General features: G+C 43.9%; 1 protein-coding gene across 1 annotated transcript in view; it reads right to left on the bottom strand.

Annotated features, from left to right (window-relative positions):
- The window catches only part of Lactb2 (lactamase beta 2), a 38,082-nt gene extending 20,786 nt beyond the window's left edge, over nucleotides 1-17,296 (bottom strand). Inside the window, exons 1-3 of the mRNA XM_028769556.1 lie at nucleotides 17,123-17,296; nucleotides 8,356-8,519; nucleotides 5,585-5,711 (exon numbers count right to left, since the gene is read on the bottom strand). Coding sequence (XP_028625389.1) covers nucleotides 5,585-5,711; nucleotides 8,356-8,519; nucleotides 17,123-17,244 — 413 coding nt within the window. The 5' untranslated portion in view covers nucleotides 17,245-17,296. The remainder of the gene's footprint in view (nucleotides 1-5,584; nucleotides 5,712-8,355; nucleotides 8,520-17,122) is intronic.
- Nucleotides 17,297-19,550: the final 2,254 nt, after the last annotated feature.

Below are 19,550 nucleotides of genomic sequence, written 5' to 3'. Positions count from 1 at the left end.
GAAATTTACTTATAAGAGACTAACTCAATTACCTTTCTCTGATTTAGATAGATTGATTTGTATGTCCTTGAAATATTTTTAAATAAAACTCTCAAAAATGATCTATTTAGGGGAATAGGGCAAATATAACTGCATATTTATATTTAACACTTAGAGACTCAATGTGAACTTTTGGCTAAAGACAATAGAGTGTATATCTACATATATTGTCCTTCTAAAACCCTCTGAAAAGGTGTTTGTTTGTTTTTTGGTAAAGATATAATCCCAACAGGGATGAAATGAATGGGCAGGAAGACCAGAGCTAAATGAGAGTGGGTGACAAGGGAGTTAGCAGTCACGACAAAGCTGAGAACTAAGCGGCCAGAGAAAGCTGAGGACCACCTAGATTACCAGGAAGAAATCCCTGAAACTAAGGATTTGAGGTGTCAGGAATCTGGAAGACAAGAGGACATTAGGGAAAAGGTGGCTAGAAGATATTGGAAATATGTTTAACAAATATTCAGGCCATGGCTGTAGTTCAGGGGCAGGGCATGTGAGCATCTGAGGCCCTGGTTCCAGTCCTCCACACCAAACAAACAAAAAAACAACCTCCCCCAACCAGAATTGAAACCTGTCACATACACACGTTGTATTCTTTTTTGAGCTGTTTGACAAGTACCCTAAGCCTGTTGATAGAACAGCCTTGGGTGGAGCACACATAACACGCTGAGAAATGGAGATTCCTGAACGCAGGTCGACTCCATTTGGACACCAGTTTTCTTCATGTGTTGTCAATGAGGTCTTTACCTTTATCAAAACCTCAAAAAACGCCTTTCCTAAGTTATTTACTACCTCAGAAAAGTCTAAATTGTCAAAAATGGGTCCCCAACAAAGTTCACCTTGATTATGAAACCATGAGGCTCATGCCCACAACCCTCTGTCCTCCCAATTCTCAGGACTCAGAAATAGCTCTACAGTTTTTATCAGAAGAAAATCAAGAAACATGAGAGGGTAATTAAGATAATTAGAATAAAAGAAATACCTCTCACATTGCAGATGGTGGATAAGAAAAAGCAAGAAATCTAGAAGCAACAAACCATAAAGAAGAAACTTTTAAAAACAAACCCCAATGATCATAAAACTGTCAGCAAGAAAAAAAGAGAAATGTCAACCAAACCCCCAAACTAGGCTGGTGTAGGAGGAGCACTGGGAGAGAGTAAGCGAACTCAGAGAATCACACGGCCCAGGTGTAGTGGAGTACATAGGACGGAAACCAGGAGGTGGACCGTGAGCGATGAGCACAGGTGCTCTGACCAAACAACCAGACTGTTAGTAAATCAACCACGGAAACAGAGAAAGCAATCCTACTCAAGATCAAGACAATTTTCTAGAATTGAAAGCCCCATTTCCAGACTAAAATGTCCTATTTGGGGTTGACCAATATCCTGTGGTGAAAACTTTGATCAGGATCCCATGGATTCTATTTCTTTCAAAAATTGTACTAGTGCCTAGTGTCACAGCATTCAAAAGAAAAGTAGGATCCTCTAGAACTTGAGTTACGGGGGTGGAGCCATTATGTGGGTGCTGGGAACCTAACCAGGTCCACTGATGCTCTGGTCGCTGAGCCACCTCTCCAGCCTCCAGGTGTTCCTCCAATGACAGGGATTGGAGACATGGCACCTCCAGCATCCTGAGTGGGCAAAGCAGAGGGCATGAGGGAGAGCAGAAGAAGCAGGGAGCTTTCTCTGACCTCCCAATGCCTTCTCCCCTTAACTTGTTTTCAAACCTAGGAATTCTCTGCCTTTCCTGAGTGGTACCAGCTTCATACTCACGTAAAGATGGCCTCAGTTCTGACGAAAGTCTCAGCAGAGGCCGGGCAGAATTCCCTAGGCTGAGCCCTAGCTCATGTCTTTTGTGCAGTCACACTTCCCTTCACCAAGCAGCATGATACAGGTAGTTTCCCAGTAATCTGGGTCTTTAGTTCTGAAGACTCCACTGCCTCATAAAAACATGAAGCAATTTTTTTTCAATTCTGTCTTGGTTAATTCTATTTTCCAACCTAGCCAGGGACTCTAAGAAGATGGAGGAAGACACCTCTCTGTTACACTGACTTGGCCTGATCCTGAGTTTCCCTGTGTCCTGGTGGAAGCTAATGTGAGGAAGACAGGTCAGAAGAAATGGTCTGTTGTTGACAGCGGACCCCTCCATATCTCATCATGGGGCTTGCCGTTAGCAATAATCCTGTCAAGCTGGGGTAGCTGGAAATCTCCTTATGCCTGGTTTCTTCTTAGTTACTTCCCAGGTGCTGACCCGTAGCTCACGCCCCACTCGTCCTTACTAAGTGTGGTGGAACCCAATCCCTCTCTTCCACAGCGACATCTCCACAAGGACGGTCCCTGTTTCTATTTTCATGGCTCCCTTCAATTAGTGTTTGTCCGCATTAACAAAGGTCATGAGATGTTTTCTCTTTATCAGGACATAGAACTACAAACTCATTAAGCATATGACTGAAATTTCAGAAAAAAGGTAAGAAGGAACCATTCCCCCAATCCCCGACACCCAGCACAGAAAAGAACAGATAACAGGAAAGTTCAGGATTCAGAAGGTCCTGTATTTATCAAATATATGTATAATATTTAAGGTTAAACATCTAATCCCACAAACATGATCATTTATGGTAAAAGCATTTAAAATCCTTTAAAAGACACAGTACATTACTGCCTGTAGCTGCCTTGCTGGGCAACATAGCGAAGCTTCTTACTTCTACCCACACTGTGGGACTTACCCAGCACATATGTGGGACTCACCCAGCACATATATCTTAAACCAAGTCAGGTTTGAATTTCCCAAGTGGTGTGTGCCAGCCACATCACTGAGTGACATTCCAGCCTAGAGCTGCACTTTCAAAGTCACTCTTAGGTATGGAAGAGCTCAACAATTCACTCCATTTTTAGAAGTCACTGGACATGAGCTTTCCAAAGGAAAGGGGTGTAGTTAAGTCAGGGGTCCCAGAAAATTGGAGATCCAACATTGGGGAGTGTGAAGGGGGTCTGCAGTGACAGCACAGGAGGCCTGCAGGAATGCTGTCCAGACAACATGAAGCACACCAGGAGGCTCAGAGGGAAGGCTCATCTGGAAGCTGTAACTGAAGGAATTCCTGACACATTACACACCCTGGAAGACCTGAGTAACCAGAGTTGAATTAGTGGAAAGTACACAGAAAACTACCCACGTGGACCATGGTTAACTGTAGGAGAAGAAAAGAGCAAGTAAGCATAGTTGACTGGCTGGTTCAGTTATACACAGGGCCTATTCTTGTAATGAGGCAACCATTGAAGAAATATCTCCTTCTATCCCTCCCTACTCTGCTTCTGTTCCCCACCCAAAACTTTATTTTTTTCAATAGCCCTGGCTATTCTAGGACTTACTCTGTAGACCAGGCTAGCCTCAAACTCAGAGATCCAACTGTTACCCATCACCATCCGGTTCTGGGATTAACAGCAGGCCGTGCCCTGCCACAGCCTGACTCTTCTTTTCTTAAGGCATCAGGGATTCCCTCAGTTTTACTTTCCAGGAGGACCCTCTTCTGGTGTCCTACCTTCTAACAAGCTTCATCCTGTCTAGACTAGCTTTTCTCTAGTAACAATCAACCTTGCTTCTGTTACTCTCACATGGGGCTTCCCTCTCCACCGTTGACTTTTAAATAAATTTTATTCTAACAAATTTCTATTCTGTGTCTTTGGAGACTCTTGACGAGTATATTCCCCAACTCACCAGTACTATTACAAAGCAGTAACAGATAGATTAGCAAACAGAATAAGAAACACATTGAATCAATAAAATATAGAAGGGCTGGAGAGATGGCTCAGTGGTTAAGAGCACTGACTGTTCTTCCAGAGGCCCTAAGTTCAATTCCCAGCAACCACATGGTGGCTCACAACCATCTGTAATAGAATCTGATGCCCTCTTCTGATGTGTCTGAAGACAGCTACAGTGTACTCATAAATAAAATGAATAAATCTTTAAATTTATAGCTAATGCAACAGAAAGCTTGGCCCAACCTCCTATAGGAAACCTTCTCCTTGTTCTTTTCCTTGTGCTGTACTGAGCTCCGTGGGTGGACCTTGGAGGCCGAGTGCAGAGGAGTGTGGGATCACAGGATCAAAGCAACCCACATGCCCATCCTGCTGAGCACCTTGAGGCCACTCACAAATCAGGAAGATTTTTTTTCTTTTTTTGGACCCAATGTGGCGACTGGCATTAACTACTACTGTGACTTGTCAGAGCTGAGAAGTTACCTACTTACATACACAAAGTGCTTTAAGGAAGCAGCAAAAATTGTATGAGAGCTGGAGAAAGGAGGGATTCTGCTCAGAAAGGGCGTTCAATGTAACTGGTGAACTGGGGGAACAGTAGTTTTCCAGGGAGAAGAGTCTGGGGAAAGGAGCAAAGCCCAGGGAAAGGGAAGATAGAAACGAAGGCGGGTTCATCATGCCTGTGAGAGGGGTACATGGAGTTAACACCAGAAACATTGTTTTGGGCTAGACCAAGGAACTGTGAGGACAGTGAACGTCTTGTGGCTAGCAGGAATCATCACAGGTTCTAGTGACAAAGGTATGAGGAAGACTAGAAAGGGGAAAGGCTGGAGGCAGCCGGTTAGCGAGGATGTAACAGTTGGAGACAAGTGTTCATTTTAATCATTTTTAATTACATGTTTATTCATATGTGGGTGCTGGGGTGCACAGTGTCTGTGGAGGTAGGAGGACATCTTTTGGGAGTCCGTTCTCTCCTTCTATTATGTAGTCTGAGTGACTGAATGCAGACCAGCAAGCTTGGCAGCAAACGTTTTTACCCACTGAGCATCTTGCTGCCTTTGACAAATACTTTTGAGGCAAAATTTAACTGAGTTTGATGAGGGGTCATGGAAATGGAAATGGTGGAAAACAGTTAAAAGTTTAAAATTAATCCTGACTAATGTCCCAATGGGATTGAAGGCAAGATCAGACTAGGAGACAGAGGACTATCGTTAGTTCATTCTCAAACTATCAGAGCAAGAAAGACTTTATCTCTGAAACAGGTTGACCCCAAGAGTATTTACTTTTTTTTTTTGAAGGGAGAACATTGGAAAAGGACCACATTGAGGTTCAGGTAGATCCCTGATTCACCCAATGGGGAAATGTTAACTTTTAAAATAAATAAATTTGCTTTTTTGAAACAGGGTCTTCTGCTGTAACCAAGCCAACCTGGAGCTTATTATGTAGCACAGGCTGGTCTTGAACTCACGGCACACTCCTTTAGGCCTCCCATATCTATGAGCAATCATGTCTGTGCCTAGTCTTCTCAAGTTTGTATTTCTGAACAGTGGTATGAATTTAAACACCACCAAGAACAATTAAAGAGAGTAGACAGAATGAAGGGTCTTCATTTCCTGGTTTTGGGGAGCAAACCCCTTTTTTTCCTCTTTCCTAAATGTGTCAGATCTCATTTGTACTCATGATTCTTCACACATACATGCAAACATACAGAACCATCTCCATCCTCCTTCTGAACCTGTCTATGCAGGCTGTAGGTCTACGCAGGCTGTAGGTCAGGACTACCTACTCACCTGAGAGTGGCTCCCTCAGTCTTAATCACGTCTCCATTTTCTATATATACATATCGCTGTTCTCCATTTCCTATAATTTCTTCTCTCTGAGGACTCCGTTGAAGTTTTTTAATACAATAGGTGGCATCTAGTCATAAAACATGTAAATATATTAAGTCATACTCTGAATGGTTTGTCTTTTTAAGAGACCAGCCCTCACATAGATAACACCCGCCAATGGCTGTATAAAACCCTAGCATCTGGACGACAGGAGAAGAGAATCAAAGCCCCGTACCTCTGTGATGGAACTGGTTCACATATCCCCAGGGTGTTGTCTTCTCCATGCCCCTCAAGTCACATAAAAGCCACTGTGACTTTCTAATCATTTCTATATGTGTACTTATATAAAGTTGTCCTTCATAATCTCAGCTAGCTTTTGACCCCGGAGGTGATGGGGAGACAGTCTGATGGGGTGTGAGCACCTTTCTCCAGGTGCCTGCTTAAGAGTGAACGAGTCATGGCGGTATTTACCCTGCTACAACCACCTGCGTTGTTAGTCTCAAAGGGCTCCCAGAGACTCTAACCCTGAAAGTTAGCATACATGACTCCTCATTGACAGAAAGAAAACCAATGCTTTACCACTCAGCAGTGTCAGCCATTTAACCAGGACAGTAGCTACAGTGGAAAAAAGCAAAAGTCGGACATAGCTGGGGAAGGGAAACTGTCTAACAGAATAAAGACCTATAGTGGAGCTCTTCCTGGAGCTGAAGAGACAGCCCAGCTAGAAGAGAGGACTGGGAATGGGGCAGAAGCTGAGACATGACTCACAGGATAAGCCCGGAGGTGAAGGTATGGGTGAGAGCTGGCAGGGAGCAGAGCAGCATTAGGAGAGGTCTGGGAACGTGTGTACTGCAGCTGTGACAGCGCGCCATCTTGTCTAATGAAAGCGCTGTCTGGGAGGAGCAGACACTTGTGTAGGTAAGATGACAGGAGAGCGGGTGTGAAACTTGGCCACTGTGGCCACTAGATCCATGACAGTATTAACAGGACTGTCAATGTGGCAGCTATATGTGGTGGGAGTGGGGGTGGGGATGGGTGGAGATCAAACAGAATCTGGAAGGGATGACTGCCAACAGTCCACCCGGACGTTATAAAGGTTAAGGCAATGGTGCTGAGAACAGAGGGAGAAATAACATTTACAAGTTATACTGACTTCTCCCCTCCTCCGAGACAGAGTTTCTCTGTGTGGCCCTGGCTGTCCTGGAACTCCCTCTGTAGACCAGGCTGGCCTTGAACTCAGAGATCCATCTGCCTCTGCCTCCGAAGTGCTGTGATTAAAGGCGTGGTCCATACTGACTATTGAAATTCAAAGATTTTGTTTTTACTTTCTATGTGTCTGTGTGAATGTATGCCACTTTTGTGTCGTGTCCACAGGAGCCAGAAGACACCATCTGATCCTGGAGCCAGTGTTCCAGGCAGTTTTGAACTGCTGGACACAGGTGCTGGGAACCAAACTCATGCTGTCTGGAAGGGAAGGACACACTCTTAACCACTGAGTAAAATCTCCAGCCCTAAACTGGTTGGTTTTGAAAAGTCTGTCATCAATTGCTTCAAATTTACTCTGTATTGCCAAAGAAATTGTATAAATGGCATTTATATATTTTAGTATGGCCTATAAATACATGTAGCTTATAAAAAAATACAGGTAGCCAGCACTGAAAATGACTTGAGCCATACCTGCTCTAGCAGCAACTAAACAGTAAAACACTACAAAGCAGGACAGCTACAGTACAACTGAAAGGAGTAAGAGTGTAGCGTGGGGGAATGCAGGGAAGAAACCGTGCAGAAGCAGAGTGCCTCGGAGCTGTCTCAATGCCACACCAGGTCTGCACACAGCTCCTGTAGCTTCATTAAGGCCGAGGAGGGCAGACAGCAACATCTTTCTCAAGAAAGCACTAAAATGTTAGTAGCTATAAAGAGCGGTCAAGTTTTTCTTTTACTTTCTTTGTATCATCTGAATGGTAATTATACAAACATTTGTTCTTTTGTATTCTTTTGTATAGAACCTAGAATTTTTTTCTCTCGGAAAATCCCAAAGGTAATTTTATACAGTACTTTCAGGGTGTTTGTATTTTGACTGTCATCTGTCACGTGGGGTCCAGTATGGAACCTCCCAGTGGTGGCATCAGGCTGGTGCACTCTGGTTTAGGATGTTCATGAACAGAATCTCCTGGGAGCATGCTCTACTTTTGTTCATGACTGTTGTTTCTGAGCCACACCCAGTAGCTGACACTTAGCAGGTCCTGAATGACTGTTCAATGGCAGTCTCAATCTAGGACTGTGATGGCAGAATAAAGGCGTTAAGAGAATAGGAGAGATGTCAGTACTAAGTAGGTTTCAGGGAGAGAAAACTATGGATATACTGATATATTGCTTGGATTTCCATATGTCTTAGCAGCTGCCTTAAAGTTACCTTAAGGCCTCAGATAATCTCCTTGGGAATAGACACTAATAGCATCAACCTTACAGTACCCTTGGGAAGTGTTCAGCACAGTGCCTGACAAACAGGAAATGCTCAAAGCTGTTAAAGGCTGAAGCTGTGGTTGTCACCGAGCCTAAAGCTTAGCTTTATCACTGGCTGAAGGAAGAAAGCATTTGAAAGAAAAGTTTCTCATGTCACTTCTGGTAAAATTGACAGTATTCATGTATCAATTAAAAAATATATCAATATAGTTGAAAGCTTAAATTATGAATGATTTCTCAAGCATAGCTAAACATGGTTTTCTGCTTACCATTACTGATGTTTTTACAAATGTCTACTATGCCTCCAGAATGATCGGAATGCCAGTGAGTCACCAGGATTTCCTGGATTGCTGTGTCAAACTCCACCAAGGCTTGCTTTAAGCAGCTGATATATTCTGGAACTGATGGTTCTCCAGTGTCAATGAGGATTCTCCTACAAATTATAGGAAGACAATCACAGTTGGAACCCGGAGTTCATATTAGCATACCTTTACAAGGATAACTTGCATTAAATTAAAGAAAATGTAATCTCTTACTTTGAACATATTACTCCAGTTTAAAACAATATTTTACTGTAAGGAAGTTCTTGGAAAGAAATTATAGCTAAATGTCAATGTGAACTCTGGCTGTCGGGGGGATCTTGAGCACCCGAGTAGCAATGAAAGTAAACACAGCAGCATTTGAAACTATCTCTAAGGCAGGCCTTTTGTCCTTAGTTCAGAGGTTAAATACCTTGCCTTGGGTTACCCTGCAGTTAAAAACAAAAACAAACAAACAAACAAACAAACAAACAAAAAAACCAAATGGTAGGACCAGCATTCACTTTGATACACTGAGGCCAGAATGTGTGCTCGTATGAACTCTGCCTACCAGATGTGTTATAAATTCAAGGATTAGAATTTAACAGCACCCTTAAAGAAATGTGGTCTTATTTGTGGATGAAACAACATATGTTTATTATTGCTAGGATCATGCTGGTTTAGTAAATTACAGGTTGTAGATTCTCCTCCAGTAACCATAGCTTCACTTAGCTAGGTTTCCAGTTCCAGGCAGGGTACCCTCTGTTGAGCAGGTTTATACCCACAGACAAACATTCCCGTCAAGGAAACTTCTCTTTTCAACAGATGGAGACCACTACAAAAACGCACAACCAATCAAGATACAGAGCGGTAGAGCCTACCCCCACTGGACACACCTACCAGACATTCCCACATCCAAGGCTCAGGGACCACTGGGGAAGACAGAGCAGAAAGATCGTGAGAGCCAGAGGACCTGGGAGTTCCCTGTGAGAACTTTCTCCTAGTAACATCAGAAGCTACCCCCATAAAGTCTCACCCACATATCCACCCAAATATGGGCTGAACAAAGACGATACCAATAGCCATAGAAAACTGGATGAGAAAAGCCCACAAGGCTTTAACCCAGCATAACTATAGGCAAGTGAAGAAAGCTGGGGACAGAGAGGTGGTCTTCTCAAGGGGAGAAAACAGCAATTGGTTGTCAAGTGCCAAGCAGCCTGAAAACACACATTCAAGTACATAATACAAACTGAACAGATTATATTTAGGAACACATAGGTGTGTATATAGCATATATGCATGCTATAACAATTAGTGAAAAAAAGAGACCATGAATTTGAAGGACAGTGAGGATGGGTATGTGGGAAGGTTTAGGGAAGGAAGCAATGGAAGGAGGAAGAGGAGGAAGAGAAAGGAGCAGCAGCAGCAGCAGCGGCGGCGGCTACAGAACATGGTAAATGAGAGACAAATGGTGCTCTAATGTGTCCCCACAAATCTGAAAACAAACAAACAAACAAACAACCACCAAGCCATGACTGAAGAGCGAGATGTAAACTGTGGAAAGCCAAGACAGGGCCACAGTAAACAGTAAGAAAACAGAGAAGTCCAGAAATTAGTAAATGTTAGCTTTCTAGGTGAACTGATAGGCTCCGGTATAAGAATGAAGACCCTCCCCTTCACTGGCTCTAGGGCTACAAACAAAAGAGGAAGCTAGCCTGGAGAGCTGCGCCTGAGCAGCAGACCTTCTGACTGGAGATCTGCGAGTGCACAGCAGACATTCCAAGGGCTTTGCCGGCACTGTGCCTCCTTCCCTCCTGGGTTGAGATGAAGAAGGGCAGCAATGGATACATTTGCTAGCTGAATTCTTCCAAACTTTTCAAGTACAGTTAACATCAGCGCTTCTCAAACTGAGAGGGAACAACCAAACTCATTCCAGGGAACCACTAGAAACTTGGCAACAGCATCATACAGTAGACACGTTTTCTTATGTGGGAATCTAGATTTAAATACAAGAATAAATGAAGAAATACTTAATAGGACATGAAAATAGGTGGGAAACTATCTAGGGGTGAGGAGGAGGTTATAGAGGAAGAAGGGGTAAGCCAGATAGATTAATGGGGGACCGATACCCCCTGCACACACCGACACACCACACCTAGATGCACATATGTGGCTACAAAGTGGGAAGGAGCTACAGAGGAAGAGAAAGAGATCATCAAGAAGGCCAGAGGAGGGATGGATGCCAGCGGGGGAGAAATAACCCCAAGGTGTAGTAAGGACCAAGGCAATGCAGACACTGTGCAGTACTAGGCAGCTGACCTAACAGTAAACTACTACACTGTACCCTTCCATGGGAAAGGGCTGAAGGGGAGAATGTAGGAAACACATGAGCCAGTTTATTTCTGTAAGACATACTTATGCCTGCCAGTTTTAAATTTTGTATTGCTAGCCTGTGATTGTGTTCTTTTGTTACTTTTCTTCAGCAGTTGAAGGACTGGGTTTTCCCTGTTTCCTGAAATGAAAGAATTAGGATATCGTTTTCCTCAAGAGCCAGTTTACAAACTTATTTTTGTTGCTTTGTTTTGTTTGTTTTTTTTGGGACAGGGTTTCTCTGTATAGCCCATGGAGTCTGGGAACTCACTCTGTAGACCAGGCTGACCTTGAACTCAAGAGATCCACCTGCCTCTGCCTTCTGATTGCTGGGATTAAAGACCTGCACCACCAGTGCCCAACCATGAATTTCTTAACTCTTGGTATTTCATGGCAAGATTAGCCTTGGCAAACACGACTCATTCATTATTCATCTATAACTTTTTATAGATTACCTATTCTGTGTCATGCCTTTCATTCTTTTGGGAATATAAACAACTCTGCTTGCTATCCAATGATGGGTGGAAGGGGTAGCTGTGGAGGACCAAAAACAAAGGAAATAGCATTTAACAGAAAGCATTTTCTCAGGGCATCCAAATTGAGTACGTGGGGAGCCCTTGGAAAGTTCAGAGGGTAATACGCATGTTTTTCAAGCATGAGGACCTGAATCAGGATGCCCAGCACCCAAGACAAAGGCAGGCATACGGTGATTTGGCCTATAACTCCACTGCTAGAGAGAGGAAAGGGGTAAGCGAGGATGGCAGGGGGGTTGATAGAAGTGGATAGGGTCCATAGCAGTCAGACAGGATCCTAGGGCTCACTGGCCAGCTAGGACACAGATGGACGATCGCGCCTCCCTGGCTAGACAGTGGAGCCAAAAAGGTGGGTTCCAGGTTGTGAGAGACCATGTCTTAAAAAGTAAGGTAAAGAGCAATAGAGGATTATACCTGCCACATTTACATATATGCACGCACACTTGCATGTACATGTGCACACACCTACAGGAACATACACAACATACACCCTGAAGAATTGCACAATCACTGGATGGCTATATTACACTCGATAGGTTTGTTTCTGATATCTATAGGCAATACGAGCACACACCTTGCACTGGTACAGTTAGTTAGGGAGTTGTGAGCAAGAACTTCCATGTGCTCTTGTATAGCTGAGTGACTTTAGGAACAGCGAGATATGTATGTTAAAACCCAAAAGGATTTTGAACGTTTTTATTATAAAATTAAGTGTTTGAGGAGATAAATGTTTTAGTTTAACTTAAATATTATGCTATATATGTACATATGTATATGAGTGTATGTATGTATGTATCAAAACATGTGCTCCCAAATTTGTGTAAGCTTAATTTGTATAATTTTAAAATAAAGTTAAAAAAAAAATCTTGGGTGAGCAAAGTGTTTCAGCTGGTAAAAGCACTTGCAACTGAGCCCGAGAACCTCAGTTCAATCCTTGGACTCAGTGGTAGAAGGGAAACTGACTCCTTTACCTTGTCCTCTGACCCCTACATGCATGTGGTGGTATACGCTCACACCGTTACATACATGGATGGAATTTGCAATGAAATACATAGGGGAGGACAGTGACCTTATGGCGCATCTTTACTGAGGAGACAGCTGGATGGACTTCAGAAAACTACTGTAAACTCCTCTGCACATGGGCGTGCTGGCTCAGGGGGCATAAGGTCCCACCAGCTGAAAATGTAAGGCCTGCAATGGCTTGAAGGACATTTAGAAGGCATAAGTAGGACCTGCAGAAAAAGGACAAGGTCAATCATTCGGAGACTTCTAGGTGGTAGTAAAGACTGGAGACACGAAGGGGATGGCTCAGAGGTGACCTTGACTTGGGTGGCAGTGAATCTGATGGCATTCCTAGACACCCCCATTATCTACATAAGATACAGTGATACATTCATTTACTTTCACCACTTTACAAACGTGAGCCCCAGGAGGCTTGTTTGCTTATTTCTACATTTGGAATGGATTGTGCAATGCTTGGTGCTCTGTACATTTAGTCACACTGAAATAAAAACACACAAAACTATACCATGAAACACCCCTTAGCCAGCCTGGTCTTCAGAGTGAGTTCCAGGACAGCCAGAGCTACACAGAGAAACCCTGTCTCTAAAAAATAAAAACAAAACAAACAAAACAAAACAAAAACAAAAAAAACCAAAAACCCCAACCCCCAAAAAAACCCACTCCCTAGGCCATGATCCTAATTTTTTTGGCTGTCTTCTGTGGTGTGTGTGTGTGTGTGTGTGTGGGGTGTGTGTAAAAATGTTATTCCAAATTCTTACTGCTCTTTAACTAGCGTCACTTGGACTATTTTTGGTCTTTGAAGGCCTTAAGGTCTTTAAAAGGAATCTTTCCATGCCTTGCATCAAGAATGCTCTAAATTTTTAAATCACATGGGTTCCTTATCATCATAGTTAAATCACTGTGTTGGCCTCCTCCTAAGAAGCAGCTTTCAAATGCCTGACAATCTACCACTGAATTTAAAATGTTATAGTTCAGACTACATCATAGTCATCAAAAGTTAGAACAGAATTAACAGAGCTAATAAACGGGGTTATCACACTCTAGTAACACAGAACACACATCTTCTGGAATGCCCGTGTTGCCTCTTTGCTGATCAAAGTCTGAGTAAAAACAGCCTCTGGAGGTTGAGAAAGCGGCTCCCAGGCCTTTGCAGGTTTTTTGTTTGTTTTCAGTAGCCTAAAAGACCAGTTCTGGCATAACAGTATTGGGATTGGCAAAGGAAGTGTGCTTGGAGAGGGTCACAGGGCTTCTCCAAGGCCTGGCTCAAACACAGCCTGCCCATAATGGAGCCATGTATCCAGTATCCAGATCCAGGGGAGAAAAGAAAGAGGTTCAACAACTATTAAGGGGGAAAATATAATACAGATAGCATTTAGATAGAACTAAACTATCTGACATATTTATTACATTTTACTCTTCATTTCAACTCTAGGGAACTTATTATAATATTTTGTAGAGAAAGAAACTAGGATTGAGTGAAACTAGGCTAAGTGACTTATCCTAGGTTTCTCAGGCTCATACAAGGTCCAATGACGGCCAGTATCAGAGCTACTCACTGTGACTCTGGAGGACAGCACTTATTTAGCTAGCACTGAAATCATTCTTCATGGCATAAATAAAGCTTCAGTTCTAGATTAGAAAACGAGTTCTTGTCATGCAATGTGTAATGTCCAAGCATAGTGACTGTGGTGATCAGTCATCTCTGAGTGTATTGGTCACTCCATTGCCTACAGTCATAGACAATAGCCCTATCTCAGGAGGTCTCTTTGCAAATAAATACAAGTCGCATTCAAAAAGGGCTCAAGAGAACACTGTAGGTAGATCTGCAGAGGCCTAGGAGTGAACTCAGTGCCTGGAACATATCAGACACATAATCTGTTATATGAATAGAGAAAAACTTAACTGAGTTAGTAGAATCAATAGCTTTATAGATAATGGGCTTCATACATATACAGACCTTAAACTTAAAAAAACAAAAACAAAACAAAACAACAAAAAAATTACTGTTGAGATGAATACCACGAAACCTATGGTGCATTTACAGTTTAAGAAGTCAGGGCCAACTTTCACAAGGAACTGACATTTCAAGTGAGCTCTCAAAGGGCGAGAGAAGTGAAAAAAAGCAGAAGAGAACTTAAAGTCTGGAGGGAGAAATATACCTCCTCTGGGACACTAGGAAGGCTGACACTGGTGGGCCAGAGCCTCCGGGGGTGAACAAGATGGCTACCTTTGAGAGAACGGACTGAGGGGCAAGAGCAGAGGCAGGGTTAAGTCTGACAGGAAGCTAGTGCAGACATCTATGCAAGAATTGAACAGGTCAGTTGTAGTCAAAAACCACATTTCCAGGATGGCTTGAATGTGTGCTGGAGAAGAGATATGTTAAGGAGTGTGTAGGCGTTTTGTTTGCTCAAATACAGGGATGGTTTTGTTTACAAGACAGGGGCCACACCAATTCAGGAGGGCCTGCGCTTCACTTTAGAACAGGCAGGTTCAGTCTGAAGAACACAGGTAATGGAGGAGAGTTAAGAAAGCCACCAGCTCTGAGCCTGATTGAAGCTGAGCTTCTGATTAAACTTGAATGTTATTAATAAACAGATGACAGGTGACACGTATCAAGGAATCGGGGATGATCATCTGAACAACAGAGTGTGGAAATCGGGGCAGTGCAAGTGTTAACTTCATCATTGTGATACAATGCCCAGCAAAAGCAACCCAAGGAAGAGCCTGCCTTGGGTCAGTTTGAGGACACAGGCCACTATGAAAGGGAAGGTGAGACGGCACGGGCCACTCTAGCTATGGCAGCAGAAGTGGCCACTGGTCATACTTTGTGGACGGTCAGGAAGTGGAAAGGGTGAGGGGACAGATTCTTGGTGTTCCACTTGCCTTTTCTTTTCAAAAATTCAGTTTAGGACTTGAGTACATGATGTGTTCTTGCTGTTCAGGGAAGGGCTTCCTATCTTGGGGAAACATCTCTTGAAATTCCCTCTTGAAAGCCTATACTCTAGGTAAATTCAATGAAGTTGACAGTCATGATTACTTATCACAAGAATTCAGGATTAGGCAGGAGAGTGGGCTCAGCTTCCTGTCAAGTCAGACAACCAGAGTCTAATCCTCAGGATTATCAGGGTGAGAAGAATGTGTTGTGCTTGAACACACACACACACGCACATGCACACGCACATATACCCACACTCACACAGACACACACACACGCACACACACACACACCCACACTCACAGACACACACATGCACGATGTGCTTACAAACACACACTTGCACACAGACACACACACAAACACAAATACACACTCACACATAGACACACATTCGCACACGTGCGCACATACACATGCACACACTGGCGCTCAAGTGCACACACACACTCGCACACACACACACACACACACACACACACACACACACACGCACGCACGTGTAATTGAATAACATGAAGTTGGGATTGCATTTAGAGGAGTCCAAAGCTCTGATAAGGACGGAGAATGAGAGGAGAGCAGCTAGAGAGTGTACTGTGTTAGCAAGGAGGGGCTGGCCAGTGAGCCCCAAAGTTAGCAGAAACAGAAGTATAAAAGTGGTATTGAATTCAACGATACAGCACCACCTATAACCTTAGACTTTTTGTGAGGTGGAACAGTGGACACAAGTCTTGGAACATCTGATTTGGAGCCAGTTAATATTTGTTTCTAATCACCCTTTAGTTTGAGTAGCATCATCTGCACATTAATTATTTTACCATTACTTATTTAAATATCCCATAAAATATAAATAAAAAACAAAATTATCACTTAAGTAGGATATGTGATTCCATTGGACATTTGTGCTTAGTAACTTCATCTTAATAACTTCATCGAGATTTCACAGAAAGCAGCCATATATTTTAACCCTCGAAGAAAAGCAGGCTGTGTTGAATTTACTGGGACTATCCAGTAATCTCCAGCAGAGCATTCTCCAAGGTTATTCAGACTATCTGCAATTTAGGCGCTGACATCAGAATGAGTTTAAAATGACACAGTGACGAGATTGCTCTGGGCTGAGGGAGAGCAGCTCAGACTATACAAGAGGTTAGGCACTCTGTTGCTGACGTGTGCAGGAAGCCTAAAGGTCCTGTACTTCACCCTGGCCTTATTCACGCAGGGCTTAGCCTTTTATGTCTACTTGGAATACTTCCATTAGTCAAATGCTTGTAAATGTCCCTTACTCTAGGGTAAATGTAATAGGGACTTTAAATGCAAACAAGCTATGTTTGTCATACACGATTAGAAGAAAAAGCAAAAACGAGTTCGTTTCTCCTACCCACAGGCTGGGTTCCTCTTTTGATTTTAGACTCGGGTTGAACTGGAAGCAAATTCTGCCCTCTACTGTAAGAGACTGGATTCTGTATAGTCAATAGCTTTCACGACGGGAGGCTCTGGGCAAGACAAAATCAAAGAAGCAAATGCTGTAAACTTTCGGGGGTTCTGGAACTAAGGGCCTTGCTATATGACTCACCAAGCCTGAAATTGGTTATATAGACTAGGATAGCCTCGAACTTGGGGCGAATCCCTGCCTCTGCGTTCCTAACACTGGATTTCAGGTGTGCACCAACACACAGGCTCCCGTAAACTCACTGGGTCATCACCTGCGGGCAGCCAGACAGCGAGTAAACCGGGATTCAGACCTGGGAAGCCTGTGCTTTTCTTATGCTCCCTGTCCTCCGCGGAGCTCGGGGACGCGCTGGGGGGCTCGCCTGGCCTCTCGCTGCCTCCCTGACACGCGAGGGTGTGAGCTGCCGGGGTCGGAGGTGGCGTTTACCTGCTGCCGGTCCCCACCAGGTACGTGTTGGTGCCTTGTAGGGTCATGGGACCCGGGTTACAGCCCAACACGCGCACCACTCGACTGGACAGCTGCTCGATGCGCTGCAGAACGGCAGCCATCGCTACCTCGGTGACCGCAGGCGACTAAATTCTAAGTCACAAGGCGCGCAGCGGCCCCAGGCCCGGAGGGCAGGGCGGCGGTCACGTGACATTATGCCTGGCTCGGATCACGTGAGACGTCGCGCAGAGGCCGGGAGTGGATTGGCAGCCGCCATCGGGTGACCCACCCGCCTGCGCGGCAGCCAAGGGGGGCGGTGGGGGTGGGATTGTGTTCACTGTGACTGTGGCGTGAGGTGGCCTGACGTGGCCTGACCAGCCCGTACCAGACTAAGCCGGCTCTGTCGCAGAGTCTCGTGTGTCTGTGGACCTTGTTCGCCAGTAACGGAGCATATCCAATAAGGATGAGTGACATCACTTCCTGTAAAGTTAACCTTCAGGGATAGGGGAGGGAGGGTCATAAGCATAGCAGGTATGCGGGTAGTTACTGAGTCACCAACCTGGGAAGGAATGGCAGGCCAGTGATTTGAAGAACAGCTTACCTTTCAAAATAAAGGATGCAACCAGTGTTACTTGTACCTGCTTGCTTCTTGCCAAGGGCCACCTGCCAACATTCCTTTTTTAATCCTCAACAACAGGAAGAAAAAAAAAGGAAAGAAAAAAGAAAGAAAAAATGTGACTGCATACCTGAGGAGGGCAGAGGACAACCTGACAACTTCAAGTGTTACCTCAGGAAGTGCATATACCCTTTACCAGTGTGGACTCGCCACTCAGGCCAGACTGGCCAGCTGTTGACAGGCATTAGAAAAATGAGACACCATGCCCCACGTTTTTACACAGCTTCTGGGGGATCAAACTTAGGTGCCATGTTTATAAGGCAAGCGCTTTACTAACTGATCTATCTCCCCAACCCCCATCAATTGTCAACTCCTAAAATCCCATGGAGTCCTTAACAGGCACAATTTCCCCCATTTTATAAATGTAAAATGGAGTTTGGGAGAACAAAGCTCTCTTTGGCCTCTGTTTCTACTTGTTTTGCATGAACACATGAGCCTATCTGTGCAGACTGGAGGAGCTTGTTTATCTTCCTCTCTAGCCTACTCTTGCCAAGGGAAATAGGTTGGTTTAGTGTCCAAGATGAAAGTGATGTAATGCTCTGTCTTTTCCAATCAGCAAGTATTAACCATTGCTTTCCACTTTAAAACTTTGAGTTATAAATTACTTATAAGAAAATGCACAGATCCTATGATCGCCATCAAAATTATGATGAATATATACAACAAAAGTATATATATATATATACCTTAGCTTACTCCTTTTAGGAATAATTGAGCAATTGATACTTCTGATATTCTGGTCTGACTTTTTAGGAGAGTGCTTTTTAAAAAATTTTTTTATTGGATATTTTATTTACATTTCAGATGTAATCCGCTTTCCCCATTCCCCTCCCCCCCACCCAGGAACCCCCATCCCATCTCCCCTCTTCCTGCTTTTATGAGGATGTGCTCCCACCCACCCTCCCACTCCCACCTCCCCACTCACGATTTCCCCCACACTGGGGCGTCCAGCCTTCACTGGACCAAGGACTTCCCCACCCACCTATGCCTGATAAGGCCATCCTCCCTTATGTATACAGCTGGGGCCATGGGTCCCTCCCTATGTGTTCCCAGGCTGGTGGTTTAGACCCTGGGAGCTCTGGTTGGTTGGTATTGTTGCTCTAGGAGAGTCCTTTTAAATCACTTACTCTTTACAGAAGAAATGGCTTCACAAGTGAACAGTTCAACATTTCAGAGTAGTTGAAATAACATATTTGCTGCATGTGAGAAGTTTCTGCTTGTGTCACAGGAACTTCATTTGAAAAGTGCTATTGAAATTATCACATGTCATTTATTTTTGTGATGTACAATGAATGTATCCTTTAAAAAGTCCTTCGAGTATCCATGGACTCATTTATGTCACTTGTTTTCATCCCACCAATATTTATTCATAGCAAACATCCTCTCCGCATAGCTTGTCGGTAGCCTTAAAGTCCAAACATCTTTTTTTGAGATTGGCAGGTCAGAGTCATCCCCCTGTTGAGGTGGGCTTTCTGTCGGTGCAGTTACTTTGGAGTCATCCCTGCTTTGTATAAGTAACCTCTTACTGATGCCCAGTTAAAACAAATAAGAAACAACAACAACAACAACAACAAAACCTCATTGGTTCATCAAGTTGGACATTGATGTGATGTGGTTGTTACTCTGGACTATTGTGTTGTGACTCCCTAGGAAAAGTCTCTGACACAGCACTTTTCTCTGGACCAGTGACCTGACATAACCAAAGATGAGTTGAGGAGGCATAGCCTTGGCTATAGAGTAGCAGCATGTAAA

Source organism: Grammomys surdaster, unplaced genomic scaffold (assembly GCF_004785775.1).
Source record: "Grammomys surdaster isolate TR1022 unplaced genomic scaffold, NIH_TR_1.0 64, whole genome shotgun sequence".
NCBI lineage: Eukaryota > Metazoa > Chordata > Mammalia > Rodentia > Muridae > Grammomys > Grammomys surdaster.
Note: the sequence above shows the minus strand (reverse complement) of the source record. Positions and strands in the feature narration are given on the sequence as shown.